Source organism: Ptychodera flava, chromosome 21 (assembly GCF_041260155.1).
Source record: "Ptychodera flava strain L36383 chromosome 21, AS_Pfla_20210202, whole genome shotgun sequence".
Classification (NCBI taxonomy): Eukaryota; Metazoa; Hemichordata; class Enteropneusta; family Ptychoderidae; genus Ptychodera; species Ptychodera flava.
Genome location: NC_091948.1, coordinates 29,198,001 through 29,225,081, shown reverse-complemented (window position 1 = coordinate 29,225,081; position 27,081 = coordinate 29,198,001). Strand labels below are relative to the sequence as shown.

At 37.7% G+C, this 27,081-nt stretch overlaps 1 protein-coding gene across 1 annotated transcript; it reads right to left on the bottom strand.

The window, feature by feature from the left end:
* On the bottom strand, positions 1–26,186 carry LOC139121953 (short-chain collagen C4-like). The gene is made up of 6 exons (XM_070687290.1): positions 25,906–26,186; positions 24,440–24,557; positions 23,823–23,965; positions 22,305–22,467; positions 19,627–19,776; positions 1–791 (listed from the first exon to the last, which is right to left on the bottom strand). Exons 1-6 carry the CDS (start codon positions 26,164–26,166, stop codon positions 304–306), a joined length of 1,323 nt encoding a protein of 440 aa, XP_070543391.1. The 5' UTR covers positions 26,167–26,186; the 3' UTR covers positions 1–303.
* Positions 26,187–27,081: the final 895 nt, after the last annotated feature.

Below are 27,081 nucleotides of genomic sequence, written 5' to 3'. Positions count from 1 at the left end.
TGAATTCACCAGATGTTTATTACCACCTTTGAACACAGGTATAACATTGCTGAGGAAATTCCCGAATTTATATATCAAGAAGAATGATGAGATCACATGTGCAACAATCAACTGTTCATGAGTTATAAAACTTTCATTCAATGCAAATTTACAATGCACCACAACTAAAATTTCATTACCAGCAACGCATTATTGATCTCATCTTATCAAAGCAAATTTAAGTAACAATTTTCTTCAAACAAAGATAAGCAAATATTTCCATGGTATTTTATTTTCATGCACACGCCAGTTCATGTATCTATCTCAGATGGTGCAAACAACGCACGTCATTTCTCTGCCATCGACATACGGTCCACACGGAAGTGAACCGCAGGCGGCTTCAACGACGTACATCAAAGCTCCATCTTGGCTTGCGTGAGTGCCCAGGCGGGCTTCTGGGGATTCGTCGACACATTCAAAGATAAACTGTGCATTATGGGCATAGTGTCCGGATACCAGGTAACCACCATACTCTTTGGTCCACTTCTCTGGACATTGTGTCTTTCCTGGAATCATCAACTTGACACCACGAGTTGGCACTCTGCATAACGCACACGGAACGTCATGGTCGTGTAGAGCCTCCGCGTTTTCATGTGAAAATGGATCGAATGAGCTGACTTCGTATTCAACGCCATATATGTAGGATTTAGAGTTCCAGGCATCGTTGTAAGTTCCCCACTCAGGATCAAGGGGGAGACATTCGTAATTTGATGAACCACCCTTGTGTGAATAATGTGAACCCGCAGCTAAACCTGGAAATTTGATTTAAAAAATACTAAAAGTTATTAAAAGGGTATTATTTCACTATTTCTCTTACTTAGTTCTTGATATGGTGCGACCGTGCGACTTATTCACATACAACATCCGCTCATGTATTTTGGGTTTTGCTCGTTTAGTTTTTGCTGAGTCATCACAGACTTCGATTATCAGAGGCCCTAAAAGTATATTACAGCACAGAGACACCTACCAATAAGTCAAGTAAATATACCGTTGAAACGTTATTTTACATTATTTTCTATTTTAATCAAACTTAAGGATGTACGATCGGAAAAAGTAAAAGTATTGTCAATTTTTTCAAATGGGTTTTTTGAATACCTTATTATGAGAGTAGTCCAAAACTGGGAAATAAAGATGGGAACACCGCGCTTGTTTTTTTAAAATGGCATTAAATATTCACGGTTTTTCACAAAATCACCAAAAGTCAATAAAACAGGTCATCATTTTCATATTTATATCATGATTGCATTCATCACGTATACACTGTAAAAGAATAAACAAATTATAAATTTAAGCTACTTTGAAGATTTTACTTACATTAAAATTGAGTTGAAAAGTCACAATATTTATTTTTTAACCAAAATTGCAACAAATATGCCCCAAATTTTAGGAATGGGAGAGAGTAATTTATTAATTATTGATAGTTTCTACTAATGTCGATTTTCTCAAACTTTGCTTTTTTAATGCCATTTTTTAAAACAACAAGCGCGGTTTTTCCCAAGTTTTGGACTACTCTCATATGTAGTTTTTCAAAAACCCCATTTGAAAAAATTGACATTACTTTTACTTTTTCCGATCGTACATCCTTAAGTGCGGCCCTGAAGAAGTCACAAGAGTATTCGAAGTCCTGTTTAACAAATGACCAGAAGTATGTCTATAATATGATTCTGTGGAGTCCTACGTTCATTCGGTGCCGTAAACAGTCGACCTGGAGAGAAATTAGGCATCGGAGGTCTGTTGATGGCGGATCATAATGAAAACGACTTTCAAAGAGTTTACAAAGACAATTTCGTCACTAACCAGAGAAGGCGAGAAGAAGCGGACGCTGGACATGCATGCTGTATTGCTCACACAAGCCTTACAAAGAATGACCCTCTTTGAACTTGTGTGAAACCATGGACTCACCGGTAGTACTGTGAACATCTGTTTATGAAATTTGAATATTAGCATTGTTTTACAAACTACGAATTGATTTGATCTGAATAGAGACTGTTTTTGAATTTGAGAGAATATTTCTCCTCTTTGTTTGGGTGCGTTCACTTCTTGACAACAGCAAAATCATTTGCAAAAAATTGAATACAGAGTAATGGTTGTTCCTTTTCTTTGCAATCCCGGGCTACCAGTTCTATCTACATACAACTCTGGTTGAGTCTACCCATCGAAATTAATTTAATATTAGACGTTACCATGGTTTATCTTTTCAAATAATTGGATTGTATTGCAAATGCGAAAATCAGTCGTTCGAGCAGTAGAACCGGGAAATTATATTGTTTTCGCAGATTTTATGCTAATGGTTTCCTTGACATTCAAGTAGAGACACGTATGATTATGTCCCGTTATAACTTTCTGATATAATATTTGGCTACAATATTTCATAAAACATAGAGCGTTAATGTGAAACAAAATGTCCATGAGACATTTGCATGAAATACGTAGAATTGTGTGAGCAACAATATTCTAACAATCGCCGATCATCAAACCCGCCCCCCTCGACTACAAATTATGATTTTCCCTTACATGTGTCTAGGGTATGATTATCTCGATATCTGGCCGAAAGGCCTAAAGGGGGTCAATTTTGAGGTAAAGACAAACGATCAACAAAATTCTGAGTTTCAAAATTCAAGGGCTGATGTAAAGCCTACGAATCACCGAACAAACTTTGGTTTACTTTTACTCTCATGCCTGACACTATATTTACGATCTAGAAATATCGTTTTTCGTGATTTCCCTTACCAAGTTGATGAAATTCGACTATTTATGTCAAAATCTGACAAAAAATCCAGCCGCTGGTGGCGCCTTTCCAGGCCGTCGCATAAATTAAAATACAGGCAGTGCCCTTCACAAAACATCGGCGGGTTCTAACAGTAACCACACGATCCTCGAATTCTACGTTATGCTTTCAAATGTGAGTGGCAGTTTTTTACAAAATGGTCATTCATCATAGATAATCAATCAGAACACGCAAGTTTTATCGTGTTTTTTTTTGTCGACAGAAACTAATATTGCACATGTGGAATGAAAGAGCATGTGTTATATTTACCACAGTGACGACTTTTACTTGATTTGGATAGTCAGTTTCATTACGATTAAGCGATATCGCTTGTACTTTAACGAAAGCAGGGAATTTTGCACTGTTGACTCGAAACTTTGTTTCTAAATCTTATTTCTCCTCGGCTACATCTCTTGCACTTTTAGACTCAGAGGGAGCATTGACAGGTATACATCCTAATCATATATATCCGGACAAACCTGCAGTGTACTTCCGATCTATTCATTATTAGAAAAAACACCAAGACTGACATGTAGATTGCTACATTACATTATAATCGTAAAGAATCGTATAAGTTGTTTGCAATCCGTATAATGAACACAGAACGCGCACCTTTAATGAAAAAGATATAGACTCGATATTTGTCAAGGTTTCAATGTGTAATCCACGAAATCCATCCTTTTGTACTTGATCAGCTTCAAGGCACAGTTAGAGTCAAATCGTCAAACACGACGACCGCATTAAGATATCAGCGAGCTATAGACAACTTACATGCTGTCGATATATACTGAAATATGATATAAGTGCGGTCCTGTAGAAGTCACAAGAGTATTCGAAGTCTATTAAACAAATGACCAGAAGTATGTCTTTAATTTGAATATGTGGAGTCCTACGTTCATCGGTGCCGTAAACAGTCGACCTGGAGAAAAATTAGGCATCGGAGCTCTGTTGATGTCGGATCATAATGAAAATCGATTTTCAAAGAGTTTACAAAGACAATTTCGTCACTAACCAGAAAAGGCGAGAAGAAGCGGACGCTGGACATGCATGCTGTATTGCTCACACAAGCCTTACAAAGAATGACCCTCTTTGAACTTGTGTGAAACCATGGACTCACCGGTAGTACTGTGAACATCTGTTTATGAAATTTGCAAAAGCATTGTTTTACAAACTACGAATTGATTTGATCTGAATAGAGACTGTTTTTGAATTTGAGAGAATATTTCTCCTCTTTGTTTGGGTGCGTTCACTTCTTGACAACAGCAAAATCATTTGCAAAAAATTGAATACAGAGTAATGGTTGTTCCTTTTCTTTGCAATCCCGGGCTACCAGTTCTATCTACATACAACCTCTGGTTGAGTCTACCCATCGAAATTAATTTAATATTAGACGTCACCATGGTTTATCTTTTCAAATAATTGGATTGTTGCAAATGCGAAAAATCAGTCGTTCGAGCAGTAGAACCGGGAAATTATCTTGTTTTCGCAGATTTTATGCTAATGGTTTCCTTGACATTCAAGTAGAGACACGTATGATTATGTCCCGTTATAACTTTCTGATATAATATTTGGCTACAATATTTCATAAAACATAGAGCGTTAATGTGAAACAAAATGGCCATGAGACATTTGCTTGAAATACGTAGAATTGTGTCAGCAACAATATTCTAACAATCGCCGATCATCAAACCCGCCCGCTGACTACAAATTATGATTTTCCCTTACATGTGTCTAGGGTATGATTATCTCGATATCTGGCCCGAAAGGCCTAAAGGGGGTCAATTTTGAGGTAAAGACAAACGATCAGCAAAATTCTGAGTTTTCAAAATTCAAGGGCTGATGTAAAGCCTACGAATCACCGAACAAACTTTGATTTACTTTTACTCTCATGCCTGACACTATATTTACGATCTAGAAATATCGTTTTTCGTGATTTCCCTTACCAAGTTGATGAAATTCGACTATTTTATGTCAAAATCTGACAAAAAATCCAGCCGCTGGTGGCGCCTTTCCAGGCCGTCGCATAAATTAAAATACAGGCAGTGCCCTTCACAAAACCATCGGCGGGTTCTAACAGTAACCACACTATCCTCGAATTCTACGTTATGCTTTCAAATGTGAGTGGCAGTTTTTTACAAAATGGTCATTCATCATAGATAATCAAATCAGAACACGCAAGTTTTATCGTGTTTTTTTTTGTCGACAGAAACTAATATTGCACATGTGGAATGAAAGAGCATGTGTTATATTTACCACAGTGACGACTTTTACTTGATTTGGATAGTCAGTTTCATTACGATTAAGCGATATCGCTTGTACTTTAACGAAAGCAGGGAATTTTGCACTGTTGACTCGAAACTTTGTTTCTAAATCTTATTTCTCCTCGGCTACATCTCTTGCACTTTTTAGACTCAGAGGGAGAATTGACAGGTATACATCCTAATCATATATATCCGGACAAACCTGCAGTGTACTTCCGATCTATTCATTATTAGAAAAACAACCAAGACTGACATGTAGATTGCTACATTACATTATAATCGTAAAGAATCGTATAAGTTGTTTGCAATCCGTATAATGAACACAGAACGCGCACCTTTAATGAAAAAGATATAGACTCGATATTTGTCAAGGTTTCAATGTGTAATCCACGAAATCCATCCTTTTGTACTTGATCAGCTTCAAGGCACAGTTAGAGTCAAATCGTCAAACACGACGACCGCATTAAGATATCAGCGGGCTATAGACAGCTTACTTTGCTGTCGATATATACTGAAATATGATTTAAGTGCGGCCCTGTAGTAGTCACAAGAGTATTCGAAGTCCTGTTAAACAAATGACCAGAAGTATGTCTTTAATTTGATTGTGTGGAGTCCTACGTTCATTCGGTGCCGTAAACAGTCGACCTGGAGAGAAATTAGGCATCGGAGGTCTGTTGATGGCGGATCATAATGAAAATCGATTTTCAAAGAGTTTACAAAGACAATTTCGTCACTAACCAGAGAAGGCGAGAAGAAGCGGACGCTGGACATGCATTCTGTATTGCTCACACAAGCCTTACAAAGAATGACCCTCGTTGAACTTCTGTGAAACCATGGACTCACCGGTAGTACTGTGAACATCTGTTTATGAAATTTGCATATTAGCATTGTTTTACAAACTACGAATTGATTTGATCTGAATAGAGACTGTTTTTGAATTTGAGAGAATATTTCTCCTCTTTGTTTGGGTGCGTTCACTTCTTGACAACAGCAAAATCATTTGCAAAAAATTGAATACAGAGTAATGGTTGTTCCTTTTCTTTGCAATCCCGGGCTACCAGTTCTATCTACATACAACCTCTGGTTGAGTCTACCCATCGAAATTAATTTAATATTAGACGTCACCATGGTTTATCTTTTCAAATAATTGGATTATATTGCAAATGCGAAAAATCAGTCGTTACATCAAACCGGAAATTATCTGTTTTCGCAGATTTTTATGCTAATGGTTTCCTTGACATTCAAGTAAACACGTATGATTATGTCCCATTTCAACTTTCTGATATAATATTTGGCTACAATATTTCATAAAACATAGAGCGTTAATGTGAAACAAAACGGCCATGAGACATTTGCTTGAAATACGTAGAATTGTGTGAGCAACAATATTCTAACAATCGCCGATCATCAACCCCCCTCCCCCCCCCGACTTTAAATTATGATTTTCCCTTATATGTGTCTAGGGTATGATTATCTCGATATCTGGCCCGAAAGGCCTAAAGGGGGTCAATTTTGAGGTAAAGACAAACGATCAACAAAATTCTGAGTTTTCAAAATTCAAGGGCTGATGTAAAGCCTACGAATCACCGAACAAACTTTGGTTTACTTTTACTCTCATGCCTGACACTATATTTACGATCTAGAAATATCGTTTTTCGTGATTTCCCTTACCAAGTTGATGAAATTCGACTATTTTATGTCAAAATCTGACAAAAAATCCAGCCGCTGGTGGCGCCTTTCCAGGCCGTCGCATAAATTAAAATACAGGCAGTGCCCTTCACAAAACCATCGGCGGGTTCTAACAGTAACCACACGATCCTCGAATTCTACGTTATGCTTTCAAATGTGAGTGGCAGTTTTTTACAAAATGGTCATTCATCATAGATAATCAATCAGAACACGCAAGTTTTATCGTGTTTTTTTTTTGTCGACAGAAACTAATATTGCACATGTGGAATGAAAGAGCATGTGTTATATTTACCACAGTGACGACTTTTACTTGATTTGGATAGTCAGTTTCATTACGATTAAGCGATATCGCTTGTACTTTAACGAAAGCAGGGAATTTTGCACTGTTGACTCGAAACTTTGTTTCTAAATCTTATTTCTCCTCGGCTACATCTCTTGCACTTTTTAGACTCAGAGGGAGAATTGACAGGTATACATCCTAATCATATATATCCGGACAAACCTGCAGTGTACTTCCGATCTATTCATTATTAGAAAAACAACCAAGACTGACATGTAGATTGCTACATTACATTATAATCGTAAAGAATCGTATAAGTTGTTTGCAATCCGTATAATGAACACAGAACGCGCACCTTTAATGAAAAAGATATAGACTCGATATTTGTCAAGGTTTCAATGTGTAATCCACGAAATCCATCCTTTTGTACTTGATCAGCTTCAAGGCACAGTTAGAGTCAAATCGTCAAACACGACGACCGCATTAAGATATCAGCGAGCTATAGACAACTACATTGCTGTCGATATATACTGAAATATGATATAAGTGCGGTCCTGTAGAAGTCACAAGAGTATTCGAAGTCTATTAAACAAATGACCAGAAGTATGTCTTTAATTTGAATATGTGGAGTCCTACGTTCAGTCGGTGCCGTAAACAGTCGACCTGGAGAAAAATTAGGCATCGGAGCTCTGTTGATGTCGGATCATAATGAAAATCGATTTTCAAAGAGTTTACAAAGACAATTTCGTCACTAACCAGAAAAGGCGAGAAGAAGCGCACGCTGGACATGCATTCTGTATTGCTCACACAAGCCTTACAAAGAATGACCCTCTTTGAACTTGTGTGAAACCATGGACTCACAGGTAGTACTGTGAACATCTGTTTATGAAATTTGCAAAAGCATTGTTTTACAAACTATGAATTGATTTGATCTGAATAGAGACTGTTTTTGAATTTCAGAGAATCTTTCTCATCTTTCTTTGGGTGCGTTCACTTCTTGACAACAGCAAAATCATTTCCAAAAATCGAATACAGAGTAATGGTTGTTCCGTTTCTTTGCAATCCCGAGGCTACCAGTTCTATCTACATACAACCTCTGGTTGAGTCTACCCATCGAAATTAATTTAATATTAGACGTCACCATGGTTTATCTTTTCAAATAATTGGATTGTATTGCAAATGCGAAAAATCAGTCGTTCGAGCAGTAGAACCGGGAAATTATATTGTTTTCGCAGATTTTATGCTAATGGTTCCTTGACATTCAAGTAGAGACACGTATGATTATGTCCCGTTTCAACTTTCTGATATAATATTTGGCTACAATATTTCATAAACATAGAGCGTTAATGTGAAACAAAATGTCCATGAGACATTTGCATGAAATACGTAGAATTGTGTGAGCAACAATATTCTAACAATCGCCGATCATCAAACCCGCCCGCTGACTACAAATTATGATTTTCCCTTACATGTGTCTAGGGTATGATTATCTCGATATCTGGCCCGAAAGGCCTAAAGGGGGTCAATTTTGAGGTAAAGACAAACGATCAGCAAAATTCTGAGTTTTCAAAATTCAAGGGCTGATGTAAAGCCTACGAATCACCGAACAAACTTTGGTTTACTTTTACTCTCATGCCTGACACTATATTTACGATCTAGAAATATCGTTTTTCGTGATTTCCCTTACCAAGTTGATGAAATTCGACTATTTTATGTCAAAATCTGACAAAAAATCCAGCCGCTGGTGGCGCATTTCCAGGCCGTCGCATAAATTAAAATACAGGCAGTGCCCTTCACAAAACCATCGGCGGGTTCTAACAGTAACCACACGATCCTCGAATTCTACGTTATGCTTTCAAATGTGAGTGGCAGTTTTTTACAAAATGGTCATTCATCATAGATAATCAAATCAGAACACGCAAGTTTTATCGTGTTTTTTTTTTGTCGACAGAAACTAATATTGCACATGTGGAATGAAAGAGCATGTGTTATATTTACCACAGTGACGACTTTTACTTGATTTGGATAGTCAGTTTCATTACGATTAAGCGATATCGCTTGTACTTTAACGAAAGCAGGGAATTTTGCACTGTTGACTCGAAACTTTGTTTCTAAATCTTATTTCTCCTCGGCTACATCTCTTGCACTTTTTAGACTCAGAGGGAGAATTGACAGGTATACATCCTAATCATATATATCCGGACAAACCTGCAGTGTACTTCCGATCTATTCATTATTAGAAAAAACAACCAAGACTGACATGTAGATTGCTACATTACATTATAATCGTAAAGAATCGTATAAGTTGTTTGCAATCCGTATAATGAACACAGAACGCGCACCTTTAATGAAAAAGATATAGACTCGATATTTGTCAAGGTTTCAATGTGTAATCCACGAAATCCATCCTTTTGTACTTGATCAGCTTCAAGGCACAGTTAGAGTCAAATCGTCAAACACGACGACCGCATTAAGATATCAGCGAGCTATAGACAACTTACATTGCTGTCGATATATACTGAAATATGATATAAGTGCGGTCCTGTAGAAGTCACAAGAGTATTCGAAGTCCTATTAAACAAATAACCAGAAGTATGTCTTTAATTTGAATATGTGGAGTCCTACGTTCAGTCGGTGCCGTAAACAGTCGACCTGGAGAAAAATTAGGCATCAGAGCTCTGTTGATGGCGGATCATAATGAAAATCGATTTTCAAAGAGTTTACAAAGACAATTTCGTCACTAACCAGAGAAGGCGAGAAGAAGCGCACGCGTGGACATGCATTCTGTATTGCTCACACAAACCTTACAAAGAATGACCCTCGTTGAACTTGTGTGAAACCATGGACTCACCGGTAGTACTGTGAACATCTGTTTATGAAATTCGCATAAGCATTGTTTTACAAACTACGAATTGATTTGATCTGAATAGAGACTGTTTTTGAATTTGAGAGAATATTTCTCCTCTTCGTTTGGGTGCGTTCACTTCTTGACAACAGCAAAATCATTTGCAAAAATTGAATACAGAGTAATGGTTGTTCCTTTTCTTTGCAATCCCGGGCTACCAGTTCTATCTACATACAACCTCTGGTTGAGTCTACCCATCGAAATTAATTTAATATTAGACGTCACCATGGTTTATCTTTTCAAATAATTAGATTGTATTGCAAATGCGAAAAATCAGTCGTTACATCAAACCGGGAAATTATCTTGTTTTCGCAGATTTTATGCTAATGGTTTCCTTGACATTCAAGTAAACACGTATGATTATGTCCCATTTCAACTTTCTGATATAATATTTGGCTACAATATTTCATAAAACATAGAGCGTTAATGTGAAACAAAATGGCCATGAGACATTTGCTTGAAATACGTAGAATTGTGTCAGCAACAATATTCTAACAATCGCCGATCATCAACCCCCCTCCCCCCCCGACTTTAAATTATGATTTTCCCTTACATGTGTCTAGGGTATGATTATCTCGATATCTGGCCCGAAAGGCCTAAAGGGGGTCAATTTTGAGGTAAAGACAAACGATCAGCAAAATTCTGAGTTTTCAAAATTCAAGGGCTGATGTAAAGCCTACGAATCACCGAACAAACTTTGGTTTACTTTTACTCTCATGCCTGACACTATATTTACGATCTAGAAATATCGTTTTTCGAGATTTCCCTTACCAAGTTGATGAAATTCGACTTTTTTATGTCAAAATCTGACCAAAAATCCAGCCGCTGGTGGCGCATTTCCAGGCCGTCGCATAAATTAAAATACAGGCAGTGCCCTTCACAAAACCATCGGCGGGTTCTAACAGTAACCACACGATCCTCGAATTCTACGTTATGCTTTCAAATGTGAGTGGCAGTTTTTTACAAAATGGTCATTCATCATAGATAATCAAATCAGAACACGCAAGTTTTATCGTGTTTTTTTTTTGTCGACAGAAACTAATATTGCACATGTGGAATGAAAGAGCATGTGTTATATTTACCACAGTGACGACTTTTACTTGATTTGGATAGTCAGTTTCATTACGATTAAGCGATATCGCTTGTACTTTAACGAAAGCAGGGAATTTTGCACTGTTGACTCGAAACTTTGTTTCTAATCTTATTTCTCCTCGGCTACATCTCTTGCACTTTTTAGACTCAGAGGGAGAATTGACAGGTATACATCCTAATCATATATATCCGGACAAACCTGCAGTGTACTTCCGATCTATTCATTATTAGAAAAACAACCAAGACTGACATGTAGATTGCTACATTACATTATAATCGTAAGAATCGTATAAGTTGTTTGCAATCCGTATAATGAACACAGAACGCGCACCTTTAATGAAAAAGATATAGACTCGATATTTGTCAAGGTTTCAATGTGTAATCCACGAAATCCATCCTTTTGTACTTGATCAGCTTCAAGGCACAGTTAGAGTCAAATCGTCAAACACGACGACCGCATTAAGATATCAGCGAGCTATAGACAACTTACATTGCTGTCGATATATACTGAAATATGATATAAGTGCGGTCCTGTAGAAGTCACAAGAGTATTCGAAGTCTATTAAACAAATGACCAGAAGTATGTCTTTAATTTGAATATGTGGAGTCCTACGTTCAGTCGGTGCCGTAAACAGTCGACCTGGAGAAAAATTAGGCATCAGAGCTCTGTTGATGTCGGATCATAATGAAAATCGATTTTCAAAGAGTTACAAAGACAATTTCGTCACTAACCAGAAAAGGCGAGAAGAAGCGGACGCTGGACATGCATGCTGTATTGCTCACACAAGCCTTACAAAGAATGACCCTCTTTGAACTTGTGTGAAACCATGGACTCACCGGTAGTACTGTGAACATCTGTTTATGAAATTTGCAAAAGCATTGTTTTACAAACTACGAATTGATTTGATCTGAATAGAGACTGTTTTTGAATTTGAGAGAATATTTCTCCTCTTTGTTTGGGTGCGTTCACTTCTTGACAACAGCAAAATCATTTCCAAACAATTGAATACAGAGTAATGGTTGTTCCTTTTCTTTGCAATCCCGGGCTACCAGTTCTATCTACATACAACCTCTGGTTGAGTCTACCCATCGAAATTAATTTAATATTAGACGTCACCATGGTTTATCTTTTCAAATAATTGGATTGTATTGCAAATGCGAAAAATCAGTCGTTCGAGCAGTAGAACCGGGAAATTATATTGTTTTCGCAGATTTTATGCTAATGGTTTCCTTGACATTCAAGTAGAGACACGTATGATTATGTCCCGTTTCAACTTCTGATATAATATTTGGCTACAATATTTCATAAAACATAGAGCGTTAATGTGAAACAAAATGTCCATGAGACATTTGCATGAAATACGTAGAATTGTGTGAGCAACAATATTCTAACAATCACCGATCAGCAAACCCCCCCCCCTCGACTACAAATTATGATTTTCCCTTACATGTGTCTAGGGTATGATTATCTCGATATCTGGCCCGAAAGGCCTAAAGGGGGTCAATTTTGAGGTAAAGACAAACGATCAACAAAATTCTGAGTTTTCAAAATTCAAGGGCTCATGTAAAGCCTACGAATCACCGAACAAACTTTGGTTTACTTTTACTCTCATGCCTGACACTATATTTACGATCTAGAATATCGTTTTTCGTGATTTCCCTTACCAAGTTGATGAAATTCGACTATTTTATGTCAAAATCTGACAAAAAATCCAGCCGCTGGTGGCGCCTTTCCAGGCGTCGCATAAATTAAAATACAGGCAGTGCCCTTCACAAAACCATCGGCGGGTTCTAACAGTAACCACACGATCCTCGAATTCTACGTTATGCTTTCAAATGTGAGTGGCAGTTTTTTACAAAATGGTCATTCATCATAGATAATCAAATCAGAACACGCAAGTTTTATCGTGTTTTTTTTTTGTCGACAGAAACTAATATTGCACATGTGGAATGAAAGAGCATGTGTTATATTTACCACAGTGACGACTTTTACTTGATTTGGATAGTCAGTTTCATTACGATTAAGCGATATCGCTTGTACTTTAACGAAAGCAGGGAATTTTGCACTGTTGACTCGAAACTTTGTTTCTAAATCTTATTTCTCCTCGGCTACATCTCTTGCACTTTTTAGACTCAGAGGGAGAATTGACAGGTATACATCCTAATCATATATATCCGGACAAACCTGCAGTGTACTTCCGATCTATTCATTATTAGAAAAACAACCAAGGCTGACATGTAGATTGCTACATTACATTATAATCGTAAAGAATCGTATAAGTTGTTTGCAATCCGTATAATGAACACAGAACGCGCACCTTTAATGAAAAAGATATAGACTCGATATTTGTCAAGGTTTCAATGTGTAATCCACGAAATCCATCCTTTTGTACTTGATCAGCTTCAAGGCACAGTTAGAGTCAAATCGTCAAACACGACGACCGCATTAAGATATCAGCGAGCTATAGACAACTTACATTGCTGTCGATATATACTGAAATATGATATAAGTGCGGTCCTGTAGAAGTCACAAGAGTATTCGAAGTCCTATTAAACAAATAACCAGAAGTATGTCTTTAATTTGAATATGTGGAGTCCTACGTTCAGTCGGTGCCGTAAACAGTCGACCTGGAGAAAAATTAGGCATCAGAGCTCTGTTGATGGCGGATCATAATGAAAATCGATTTTCAAAGAGTTTACAAAGACAATTTCGTCACTAACCAGAAAAGGCGAGAAGAAGCGCACGCTGGACATGCATTCTGTATTGCTCACACAACCTTACAAAGAATGACCCTCGTTGAACTTGTGTGAAACCATGGACTCACCGGTAGTACTGTGAACATCTGTTTATGAAATTTGCATAAGCATTGTTTTACAAACTACGAATTGATTTGATCTGAATAGAGACTGTTTTTGAATTTGAGAGAATATTTCTCCTCTTCGTTTGGGTGCGTTCACTTCTTGACAACAGCAAAATCATTTGCCAAAAATTGAATACAGAGTAATGGTTGTTCCTTTTCTTTGCAATCCCGGGCTACCAGTTCTATCTACATACAACCTCTGGTTGAGTCTACCCATCGAAATTAATTTAATATTAGACGTCACCATGGTTTATCTTTTCAAATAATTAGATTGTATTGCAAATGCGAAAATCAGTCGTTACATCAAACCGGGAAATTATCTTGTTTTCGCAGATTTTATGCTAATGGTTTCCTTGACATTCAAGTAAACACGTATGATTATGTCCCATTTCAACTTTCTGATATAATATTTGGCTACAATATTTCATAAAACATAGAGCGTTAATGTGAAACAAAACGGCCATGAGACATTTGCTTGAAATACGTAGAATTGTATGAGCAACAATATTCTAACAATCGCCGATCATCAACCCCCTCCCCCCCGACTTTAAATTATGATTTTCCCTTATATGTGTCTAGGGTATGATTATCTCGATATCTGGCCCGAAAGGCCTAAAGGGGGTCAATTTTGAGGTAAAGACAAACGATCAACAAAATTCTGAGTTTTCAAATTCAAGGGCTCATGTAAAGCCTACGAATCACCGAACAAACTTTGGTTTACTTTACTCTCATGCCTGACACTATATTTACGATCTAGAATATCGTTTTTTCGTGATTTCCTTACCAAGTTGATGAAATTCGACTATTTTATGTCAAAATCTGACCAAAAATCCAGCCGCTGGTGGCGCCTTTCCAGGCCGTCGCATAAATTAAAATACAGGCAGTGCCCTTCACAAAACCATCGGCGGGTTCTAACAGTAACCACACGATCCTCGAATTCTACGTTATGCTTTCAAATGTGAGTGGCAGTTTTTTACAAAATGGTCATTCATCATAGATAATCAAATCAGAACACGCAAGTTTTATCGTGTTTTTTTTTTTGTCGACAGAAACTAATATTGCCACTGTGGAATGAAAGAGCATGTGTTATATTTACCACAGTGACGACTTTTACTTGATTTGGATAGTCAGTTTCATTACGATTAAGCGATATCGCTTGTACTTTAACGAAAGCAGGGAATTTTGCACTGTTGACTCGAAACTTTGTTTCTAAATCTTATTTCTCCTCGGCTACATCTCTTGCACTTTTTAGACTCAGAGGGAGAATTGACAGGTATACATCCTAATCATATATATCCGGACAAACCTGCAGTGTACTTCCGATCTATTCATTATTAGAAAAACACCAAGACTGACATGTAGATTGCTACATTACATTATAATCGTAAAGAATCGTATAAGTTGTTTGCAATCCGTATAATGAACACAGAACGCGCACCTTTAATGAAAAGATATAGACTCGATATTTGTCAAGGTTTCAATGTGTAATCCACGAAATCCATCCTTTTGTACTTGATCAGCTTCAAGGCACAGTTAGAGTCAAATCGTCAAACACGACGACCGCATTATAATATCAGCGGGCTATAGACAGCTTACTTTGCTGTCGATATATACTGAAATATGATTTAAGTGCGGCCCTGTAGTAGTCACAAGAGTATTCGAAGTCCTGTTAAACAAATGACCAGAAGTATGTCTTTAATTTGATTGTGTGGAGTCCTACGTTCATTCGGTGCCGTAAACAGTCGACCTGGAGAGAAATTAGGCATCGGAGGTCTGTTGATGGCGGATCATAATGAAAATCGATTTTCAAAGAGTTTACAAAGACAATTTCGTCACTAACCAGAGAAGGCGAGAAGAAGCGGACGCTGGACATGCATTCTGTATTGCTCACACAAGCCTTACAAAGAATGACCCTCGTTGAACTTCTGTGAAACCATGGACTCACCGGTAGTACTGTGAACATCTGTTTATGAAATTTGAATATTAGCATTGTTTTACAAACTACGAATTGATTTGATCTGAATAGAGACTGTTTTTGAATTTGAGAGAATATTTCTCCTCTTTGTTTGGGTGCGTTCACTTCTTGACAACAGCAAAATCATTTGCAAAAAATTGAATACAGAGTAATGGTTGTTCCTTTTCTTTGCAATCCCGGGCTACCAGTTCTATCTACATACAACCTCTGGTTGAGTCTACCCATCGAAATTAATTTAATATTAGACGTCACCATGGTTTATCTTTTCAAATAATTAGATTGTATTGCAAATGCGAAAAATCAGTCGTTACATCAAACCGGGAAATTATCTTGTTTTCGCAGATTTTATGCTTATGGTTTCCTTGACATTCAAGTAAACACGTATGATTATGTCCCATTTCAACTTTCTGATATAATATTTGGCTACAATATTTCATAAAACATAGAGCGTTAATGTGAAACAAAATGGCCATGAGACATTTGCTTGAAATACGTAGAATTGTGTGAGCAACAATATTCTAACAATCGCCGATCATCAACCCCCCTCCCCCGACTTAAATTATGATTTTCCCTTATATGTGTCTAGGGTATGATTATCTCGATATCTGGCCCGAAAGGCCTAAAGGGGGTCAATTTTGAGGTAAAGACAAACGATCAACAAAATTCTGAGTTTTCAAAATTCAAGGGCTCATGTAAAGCCTACGAATCACCGAACAAACTTTGGTTTACTTTACTCTCATGCCTGACACTATATTTACGATCTAGAAATATCGTTTTTCGAGATTTCCCTTACCAAGTTGATGAAATTCGACTATTTTATGTCAAAATCTGACCAAAAATCCAGCGCTGTGTGGCGCTTTCAGGCCGTCGCATAAATTAAAATACAGGCAGTGCCCTTCACAAAACCATCGGCGGGTTCTAACAGTAACCACACGATCCTCGAATTCTACGTTATGCTTTCAAATGTGAGTGGCAGTTTTTTACAAAATGGTCATTCTTCATTGATATTATAATAACGACACGCAAGTTTTATCGTGTTTTTTTTGTCGACAGAAACTAATATTGCACATGTGAAATAAAAGAGCATGTGTTATATTTACCAGAGTGATGACTTTTACTTGATTTGGTTAGTCGGTTTCATTACAATTAAGCGATATCGCTTGTACTTTAACGAAAGCAGTGAATTTTGCACTGTTGACTCGAAACTTTTTTTCTAAATCTTATTTCTCCTCGGCTACATCTCTTGCACTTTTTAGACTTAGAGGGAGAATTGACAGGTATACATCCTTATCATATATATCCGGACAAACCTGCAGTGTACTTCCGATCTATTCATTATTAGAAAACAACCAAGACTGACATGTAGATTGCTACATTACATTATAATCGTAAAGAATCGTATAAGTTGTTTGCAATCCGTATAATGAACACAGAACGCGCACCTTTAATGAAAAAGATATAGACTCGATATTTGTCAAGGTTTCAATGTATAATCAACAAAATCCATCCTTTTGTACTTGATCGGCTTCAAGGCACAGTTAGTGTCAAATCGTCAAACACAACGACCGCATTAAAATATCAGCGAGCTATAGACAACTTACATTGCTGTCGATATATACTGAAATATGATATAAGTGCGGTCCTGTAGAAGTCACAAGAGTATTTGAAGTCCTATTAAACAAATGACCAGAAGTATGTCTTAAATTTGAATATGTGGAGTCCTACGTTCATTCGGTGCCGTAAACAGTAGACCTGGAGAAAAATTAGGCATCGGAGGTCTGTTGATGGCGGATCATAATGAAAATCGATTTTCAAAGAGTTTACAAAGACAATTTCGTCACTAACCAGAAAAGGCGAGAAGAAGCGCACGCTGGACATGCATTCTGTATTGCTCACAAAAACCTTACAAAGAATGACCCTCTTTGAACTTGTGTGAAACCATGGACTCACCGGTAGTACTGTGAACATCTGTTTATGAAATTTGAATATTAGCATTGTTTTACAAACTACGAATTGATTTGATCTGAATAGAGACTGTTTTTGAATTTGAGAGAATATTTCTCCTCTTTGTTTGGGTGCGTTCACTTCTTGACAACAGCAAAATCATTTCCAAACAATTGAATACAGAGTAATGGTTGTTCCTTTTCTTTGCAATCCCGGGCTACCAGTTCTATCTACATACAACCTCTGGTTGAGTCTACCCATCGAAATTAATTTAATATTAGACGTCACCATGGTTTATCTTTTCAAATAATTGGATTATATTGCAAATGCGAAAAATCAGTCGTTACATCAACATCGAGCAGTAGAACCGGGAAATTATCTTGTTTTCGCAGATTTTATGCTAATGGTTTCCTTGACATTCAAGTAGAGACACGTATGATTATGTCCCGTTCTAACTTTCTGATATAATATTTGGCTACAATATTTCATAAAACATAGAGCGTTAATGTGAAACAAAATGTCCAGGAGACATTTGCTTGAAATACGTAGAATTGTGTGAGCAACAATATTCTAACAATCACCGATCAGCACCCCCCCCCCCGCCTACAAATTATGATTTTCCCTTACATGTGTCTAGGGTATGATTATCTCGATATCTGGCCCGAAAGGCCTAAAGGGGGTCAATTTTGAGGTAAAGACAAACGATCAACAAAATTCTGAGTTTTCAAAATTCAAGGGCTCATGTAAAGCCCACAAATCACCGAACAAACTTTGGTTTACTTTTACTCTCATGCCTGACACTTTATTTATGATCTAGTAATATCGTTTTTCGAGATTTCCCTTACCAAGTTGATGAAATTCGACTATTTTATGTCAAAATCTGACCAAAAATCCAGCCGCTGGTGGCGCATTTCCAGGCCGTCGCATAAATTAAAATACAGGCAGTGCCCTTCACAAAACCATCGGCGGGTTCTAACAGTAATTACACGATCCTCGAATTCTACGTTATGCTTTCAAATGTGAGTGGCATTTTTTTACAAAATGGTCATTGATAATCAAATCATTGATAATCAAATCAGAACACGCAACTTTTCTCGGGTTTTTTTTGGTCGGCGAGAAACAAATGTTGCACATGTGGAATGAAAGAGCATGTGTTATATTTACCACAGTGATGACTTTTACTTGATTTGGATAGTCGGTTTCATTACAATTAAGCGATATCCCTTGTACTTTAACGAAAGCAGCGAATTTTGCAATGTTGACTCGAAACTTATTTTCTAAATCTTATTTCTCCTCGGTTCGAGTGCTACATCTCTTGCACTTTATAGACTCAGAGGAAGAATTGACAGGTTATCTTCCTTATCTCAATATCCGGACAAACCTGCAGTGTATTTCCAATATATTCATTATTAGAAAAACAACCAAGGCTGACATGTAGATTGCTACATTACATTATAATCGTAAAGAATCGTATAAGTTGTTTGCAATCCGTATAATGAACACAGAACGCGCACCTTTAATGAAAAGAGATATCGACTCGATATTTGTAAAGGTTTCAATGTATAATCAACAAAATCCATCCATCGGCTTCAAGGCACCGTTAGTGTCAAATCGTCAAACACAACGAGCGCATTATAATATCCATTCTCTTTCCATTTTTAAATTCGACCTTTGTTATGATTTGTTAGTCATTACTGCCGTACAAAATTTACATTCATCAATATTTATAATCAATACTTGTAGATCTGGGAAAGTGACTTCACAATAATGATAATGTTTGAATAACAAGTTACTCCAGCGTGGGCAAGCATACCTTCAAAGACTAGTTCAGCGCCAGTGTTAGGACAAGTAGTGCGCCCCCATCGGACATACATACTCCCAGTTGTAAGAGGCTGATTGGAGAATCCCGATGACGATGAGTTACCATCGTTACTACTGCTGCTACTGCTTCCGTGAGATGACCCTGAAAAGTCATAAAATGGCGGATTAATTATCAATCAAGACCCAGATTACGTATACCACATCACAATGGAAAACTTTTTTGAAAGGCTAGACATATTTCTCCAACAAATACAAGACAAGGGGCAGACAAGAAAGCGTAATATAAGGTGTCCATTTGCGCTTCCGTTGCGATAATGACCGACACTCGACACGTCTACAAAGTATTAGTAATTGTGTAATTTTGCCAATTTTTCACCACTTTTTCAAGATAAATGCATTAATAATTACCTACATCATTATTTATTATCGTAAATATCAATCATAAACAACTCATCTATTGATTTATACACATGTTGGCGAACTCCTTCATTGAAGTAACAACAGTCGGCACAGGAAAGTATATGCAAACCCTTCAAACAGGAGCCATACCATCTTTAATAAAGAAAGGTCAAATGTTGAGTGCCAAACCTAGTTCCCCAATCCCTTTTCGCATAGACAAATACATTGAAGTATCGATGAACATAAATGTCGAACTTGACATTAGGGACTGGTCAGTTTCTTCGGCCTGGGGGGGGGGGGCGGTGGATTCATGGGGGTCACCCTGTTTTTGACTTTGGTGATAGGGGGGGTCCACCATGTTTTTGAAATGCCCAATAGGGGGGTCAGTGTTTTTTGAATTTTGACACAGGCTCATCATTGCTTAAAATGCTAGTGTCAGCCACAAATTTCATCATTCAGTTGCATTTTTCGGCGCGCTCTTCGGGCGCGTAACTTTAATAATCAGAGATATTTTTAACATATCTGGCACACATATATCAGAGATATCTGTATGTTCAATATTTTTCAGTGTGCTCTTCAAGCGCATTACTTTAATATATCAGACGCTTTTCAGCACGCCCTTCCGGTGCATGACTTTACTATGCAAGACATATATATCAAAGATATCAGGATGTTTCATATGATACATCCAGATATCTTTAATATATTATATTAAAGATATCTGGATGTTTCATATTTTCGGCGGCGCCTTCGGGCGCCATATACTTTAATAAATCAGAGATATCTTGATGTTTGCCAAGTGAAAGTGTACCATTATGAAATCTACAGTTCATATGGAAAGCATGAATTCAGAATGACTGTTGAATAGATATATATATATATATATATATATATATATTATATATATATATATATATATATATATATATATATATATATATATATATACACACACAATTTATATCCACCTTTTGTTTTACCGTTGTCTCGCGGAGGGGGGGGTCACCCTGTTTTCAAAATTTGGAATAGGGGGTCAGTCACTTTTTGACGTCGTCAAAAAATAATCCACCGCCTCCCCCCCCCCCCGGTCGAAGAACCTGACCAGTCCCTTACGAGTTGACATCTTGCGTCAAGCACATGGGGCGTGCTTTTTACTGACTGCGTCAACTGATCTCGATACATTCACACATTCATCAGTTTTACCCGCCTTGACTGTCAAGTTATCAAAGTTTAGCAACAGAACATCCGTCCCCCCACCCCCCGGACCAGCAAATTTACAACTAATTAAACAATATATGCTTTGAATGTCAACCCCATACACTGCTAGGAAATTAACACCAGACAATTTCATATAGATTTTACTTTCTCCCCTGAATCTGTGACCCTCCAGTATTGATCAAACGGTCAGTTTCTTACTTCAAGTACCTGGAAATTCGCGCTAGATGACAAACAATTAGGCCTATCCTTTAATTTTGAAAATATCACTAATTTTCATCCACAAGTTAACAATCTGTAAATGGAAATTCATTAAAAGTTAAAAATCTGTAGGGTGTGTCCTTTTCAACCGAGTTTAAAATTTAGCGTAAGGAGATGAAAGCGAGCACGCATTGGAGAGCTTTTACACTACAGATTCAAATTTCTTCACTCAAAATAGGTAACATAGTCTCGGGGTGGGGGACAAAGTGGTATTCGTATTATACTGGGCCTTGGCGACGGGGACTACAAAACTGCGGCGGTGAGAGGGCAGTTGGTGCTTTTGTAGTGGGTAGGGAGCGTAGGCGCTCCTTAGAATAAATATTTAGGTTGCAGTGGCGGGCATATCGACAACGGGATCAATAAATCGATCCGAAAATCGGTCTACATAGCAGACTACCCAGCTAAGGAGCGCCTGTGGAGCGTATGGGCGTTTTCATGCAGGCGAATGAGAAATTTGTGAGCGGGAACGAAAAAAATGTATAAATCGTGGCAGAAAGTATGATGCAAACGGCTTTTACTTTCCCCCTCTAGATTTTCAATTTGTCATGTAAATCATCCCTGGTGACAGTTTATAAACATTACCGGATGTGACGCCCAGATGAGAACTTGATATCTGCTCGAAGATTAGACCACGGTCCATAGAGGGACCGTGATTAGACGAGATGCAGACTAGACTCACTGCTTTGATGAAGTTTAATTAACTTATCAATGTATGATTTTGAAGGATGGCAGTACGTATGCTTCGCAAAACTGCAATCGCTTCATCTTGAGAAAGATGAATGGTATAATACCTACCCTGTGAAGTTGGTAAGCCATGCTGTAACCATGACGACGGGTGATAGTCACATCCACAGCTTCCACGTTCACCTTTCTCACCTTCAGGTCCTGATTTACCGATGACTCCCTTTTCACCTGGTATTCCAGGCTCTCCAGGTTGACCTTTCATTCCCCTGTCGCCCTGAAATCACAATTCATTCGTGAGTCAAACAAAACAACTTTAAGCGGCATAAGGTAGAATGGGGATCTGTGTTTCATCCAAGGCGATCTTTCTGCGCCGTTTTAAGTGAACTTAGAGGGGAATAGATTATATTGTTTCAAGACATTTGTTGAAGCTATTATGAATTGGAATTCCATTAACCATGACCTCAGGACCTAAGCCTCTGGCTTCGCTTCTGTTTCTATGAATGCTTATACGTCATTATGAAATTAAAGCTTCCTTGGTGACCTACTTGCCAACATTTAATCACTTTATGACAAATATGAAATTGAATATTATGAGTATACGATATGCTTATCATGGTCACGTGTGGTCACGCGCTCCTTTGGCCATAGCCTGGCTCCTATAGCTGTTGTTTTCAGACAACCGTGTGTGCGCGCGGACATTCTAATGTCGACGTCATAAAAAAATCACAGCCTGGTATAATCTGCGCAAATGACCCCGAATTTCGGCCACAATTTATGCAAATGAATAGAAAACATTTTGTGCTATGTGAGGTAACGGCGTCCATCGGTGTCGGCTCCATGACTAACAATGAATGCATTCAAAGCATTATACATCTTAAGAAAGATGCAAAATTTAACTTTAAATGTTACTGATTTCTTTGATCCACAACTTTAAAAGTTGACCACAAGAGTTCCCTTGACCTGACCATGTTGAGTCTGGACATGGACAAGGAAAACCGAACGGAAAACAGATACCGAAGCTTTACATGTAGAAATCTTAGCCCAGTTGCTACCGACGGTGATTTCAATAAATGTCGAGACTTTCAAAAAAGCGAATCAAGTATGCCTCCGCCTTTTCGGTTGGCTTTCATTCTGCAACAGGAAAAGGGTCAAATTTGTTTGATACTGAGTGAGTTCAGGGGAAACAAGGTTCCGCGCTGATATAGTCGGACCGGGTGATCCGAATACAGCTAGTTTGTATCTTTAAACAATTTTCTCATAAATTTAGAATGACAAAAGATAAAGGACAACAGTATAAATGGAGACACTTACTGTCAAAAGTAAAGATCTTCGGAAACAGTTGGCAAAACAAATTAGCGTTCAGAGTCAAGTTTAACGAGTTTCACTGATATCATTGAGTTCATTGTTAATTACATCTGTATTGTTTTACATTACCTGTGTTGAAATACAAATTGATAGCTTTCTGGTGAATTTTACGACAACTTGTAGGATGTTATAAGAATCATTTGGCAATTAATTCCTATTACCGTAGTCTATTCGTATGTTCTGTCCGACACATCATGATTATGAATTTGTGTCCACTGTCACACCAAAGCTTTGTTATTTTCCTTCGATAGTGTATCGACTTACCCGAGGACCAATCGGTCCTGCAGCGCCAGCAGCGCCAGGAGTACCTGGCATTCCTGGAATACCATCTCTTCCATCACGACCTGGCACACCGTCTCTTCCTTGTGCGCCTGGAGGACCACGTGGTCCCGGTTCACAGTTTTCGCCTGAAAATACAGTGTGAGGTATCGACGCCTTGGGTATGCCCACATGGTGGACAGTATAACTCATTGAAATGATCTCAAAATGCTTTCAACTTTTGTTTTATTTTCCCACAAGTTTGTATTCTCCTACCGAACAAATATTTTAAAATGCTAAGTGTTCAATCCATTTGTCTTTCATTTTCGATATTATTGTTCATTACTGAAATTTAATAAGACTTTTCGTCTTTCGAATGAGATATGTGAGATTATTGACACGCGCTGCTCGTATTTTTACCTTAGCTATTGACAAGTAGCAAGTTTTTCAGCATTTCATACAATGGGATATACTGTTCACCGGGGACAGCTTTCTCAATCTTGTCTTGATCTGTGTTTTATCAGATTGTGAACCAATGTTATTCCTTTCATCCGATAAGCTTTAAAATTTGATGACTATATAATTCCACTTCGGTTGTTTTTATAATGCAGGCAATTCCTTACTTTCCTGTGGTTCCTCAGTCACATCACGACGAAGTCTGGCTTCAAGTTCAGACAATACAGTAGTTTCCATCTGCATGTAGTCACCCTTCTCTTCTGTTTCTTTAGCCCCTGACGTCATCTGGAATTACACTGGTTATTAGTGCTTCAGCAAGTAATTTCTAGTACTATTCGAAAAACATGCACACACCAAATTGTATGTCTCCGACATCATTTGAACATATCTTAATGAGGTTATCCCTAGGAACCTAAAATCCAAATTTAGTTGCATTTGAGCAAGCAACTCAAAGTTTGAAAAACAATGTGCAAATACATGAGCAAATTGTTTGCTAATTTTCACAAATCTGAACAAGGGCACAGTCAGTGCAGCGAGGGCCATCAGATAAATCTTTCGCATAATTATGCAAATTTGGTCATCGTTTTAACAAAACTGTATGAGGTCATTTCTCGGTATTTACATACCAAATTTGGAGACGGTTGGATAGGCAATTCGGAGAAGATTTTTTTAGATCGAGGCAAAAAATTCTACTTGTGTAAACGTTTTTGCTAATTTGAAGTTTTCCTCGGAAAAACAAAGATTGCAACTCTCAAAATATGTTTGGGTCGCTAGCTGCCCTAGACATAATAGACTATTACATGGAAAATCAGGCAAACGCTTTGTAATTATTGTTAGTTTTAAGATTCAAAACAAACTCATAATACTTTTCTCATAGACTTTGTTTTTTAAAGGTTGTATATTGTTAGCAGAGCCCGATACAATATCCCCGGGATGCTGTACTCCGGTTGTACCTTTGGTCTTATAAATGACATAATTGATATCTTTAGGTGACACAATTCGTGAACCCTCTTGTAAATGAAGCCGAGTTGAAATGTGAAATTCGCCATTTTATTGATTCCTAAACCTACATTACTGCCGTGCTGTATGTCGTACGATTTTTCACCATTTGTCATGTTGTTAGTTGGTAAATTTCACATCAAGTGAAAGGCACCTATTCGAATAATATGAAGGACATTCTGCCTACCGAGGCGAGGGTCAGGAAATGAAGGCGTTATTTGCATTGCAGTGCTGGAGTTGTTAGAGACAAAAATGCAAACTTTTCACACAGACTCCTCCTCTCTCTCTCTCTCTCTCTCTCTCTCTCTCTCTCTCTCTCTCTCTCTCTCTCCCAACCACTATTTTTGAAAGAGATCACCACATCTTGAATAACGGGTACAGACAGGGGAAATGCAGTCCTAAAAGGTCTGTTATAGGGATTTTGAAAAGCTTCTCAAAAACGCAAATATCCTTGTTCAGAACTATATCAAAGTAATAGAATATTAGTATGCCTTTTTGCATACATTTGTGGTCTGGAACCCAACTTGAACTACCAAATCTGCGTACGCAGAGGAAATATTTGGCAATAACATGTATCCACTTTTAAAAATTTTCCCCAGTATAGTTATTATAGTATTCTAAATCGCATTCTTACCTTTGCGGCTTTTTCTAATTCTTGTTCCAGAAACTCCAGTCTCTCCACGTACTCATCGATTTGTCCCTGATACTCACGTATTTGAACATAGCAAAGTAAAGAAGCGACGCCGACTGCAACCAAGATGGTTATCGTGAACCAACACACCACGAACATCAACGGAAAGCTTCTTGGCTTCATCTGCTTCTCTTGAAAAGAGTAAAACTGATCTCCAGACATTGCAGTGGATCCATTCATCTTGAAAACTGCTGCTGCTTGCATGACGGGTCTAAGTGGATAGAGTTGGCGCGCAAGAATAAATTCACATAAGGTTGTATTCGGTATATGATAGGATAATCCTGTATCCTGTTGTTGTTTTTAAGGACGAAATTCCTGAAACTTTAAACGTTGATGTGTCTACCTGCGTCCGACTGATACAACTTGATACGTGAAAATGCAAAACAAGGAAGTGTCTAGGTTGGCAGTCAGTACTCTCCATCCCAGTGTAATCAACGTGAATGTATCTCTGCTCTTCGCGAAATAAAGCCGGAGGAAAAAACTACTGCTTCTTTGGTTTTTTTACAGCCTAACAATAGAGATGACAAATGTATCTTGTACGAACCAGTAAAAGTTTTATGATAATGCCAAGCTACTGCGAGCATTTATGGTAAGATACAAATAATTAAATATTCATTCACTCTGAATGTGTACGCGCCTCAAAATTTAAAGACTTCAATATTTGCTAAAATTTTCCGTAAAGAAACTTTGGGCCATTCCCTTTCGAAGTCAAGAGTGAAAATACACAAATTTGATTGGGACGTGGGTGGGATTTTATGCCAATATATGATTTTTAAGGACAGAACTATTGTCGCTCTCTATTCTCACAGTATACATACATTATCCCTGAAGGGTTTTATGAAAGTGATGTCCACTTTTAAACTTTGAACAGTTACAGTATGTTCGATAATGTCCCTCAACAACTCTGCTCAACCTAATAGACAACAGTTCCCATCTCCCTTCACACATTATTAATCGATTGAAAATCAAGCTGGTAAATCCAAAGAAAGCATACATTTAAATGCGAAATATTGTCCTAATTTTAGGATTAGGAAAGAAAACTATGTTATTTATATTGACCTCTTGGCAGCAACATCTGAGGGCGCTACATTGTGGACCAAAAATAAACCTGATAAAGCC

Excerpts from the sequence above, each read along its gene's own strand:
- LOC139121953 (XM_070687290.1), bottom strand. The coding sequence starts at position 26,166 with ATGCAAGCAGCAGCAGTTTTCAAGATGAATGGATCCACTGCAATGTCT. Across the intron at positions 19,777-22,304 it reads TGGCTTACCAACTTCACAGG|GGTCATCTCACGGAAGCAGT; the intron begins GTAGGTATTATA and ends ATGACTTTTCAG. Across the intron at positions 792-19,626 it reads CGCTGAACTAGTCTTTGAAG|GTTTAGCTGCGGGTTCACAT; the intron begins GTATGCTTGCCC and ends TCAAATTTCCAG.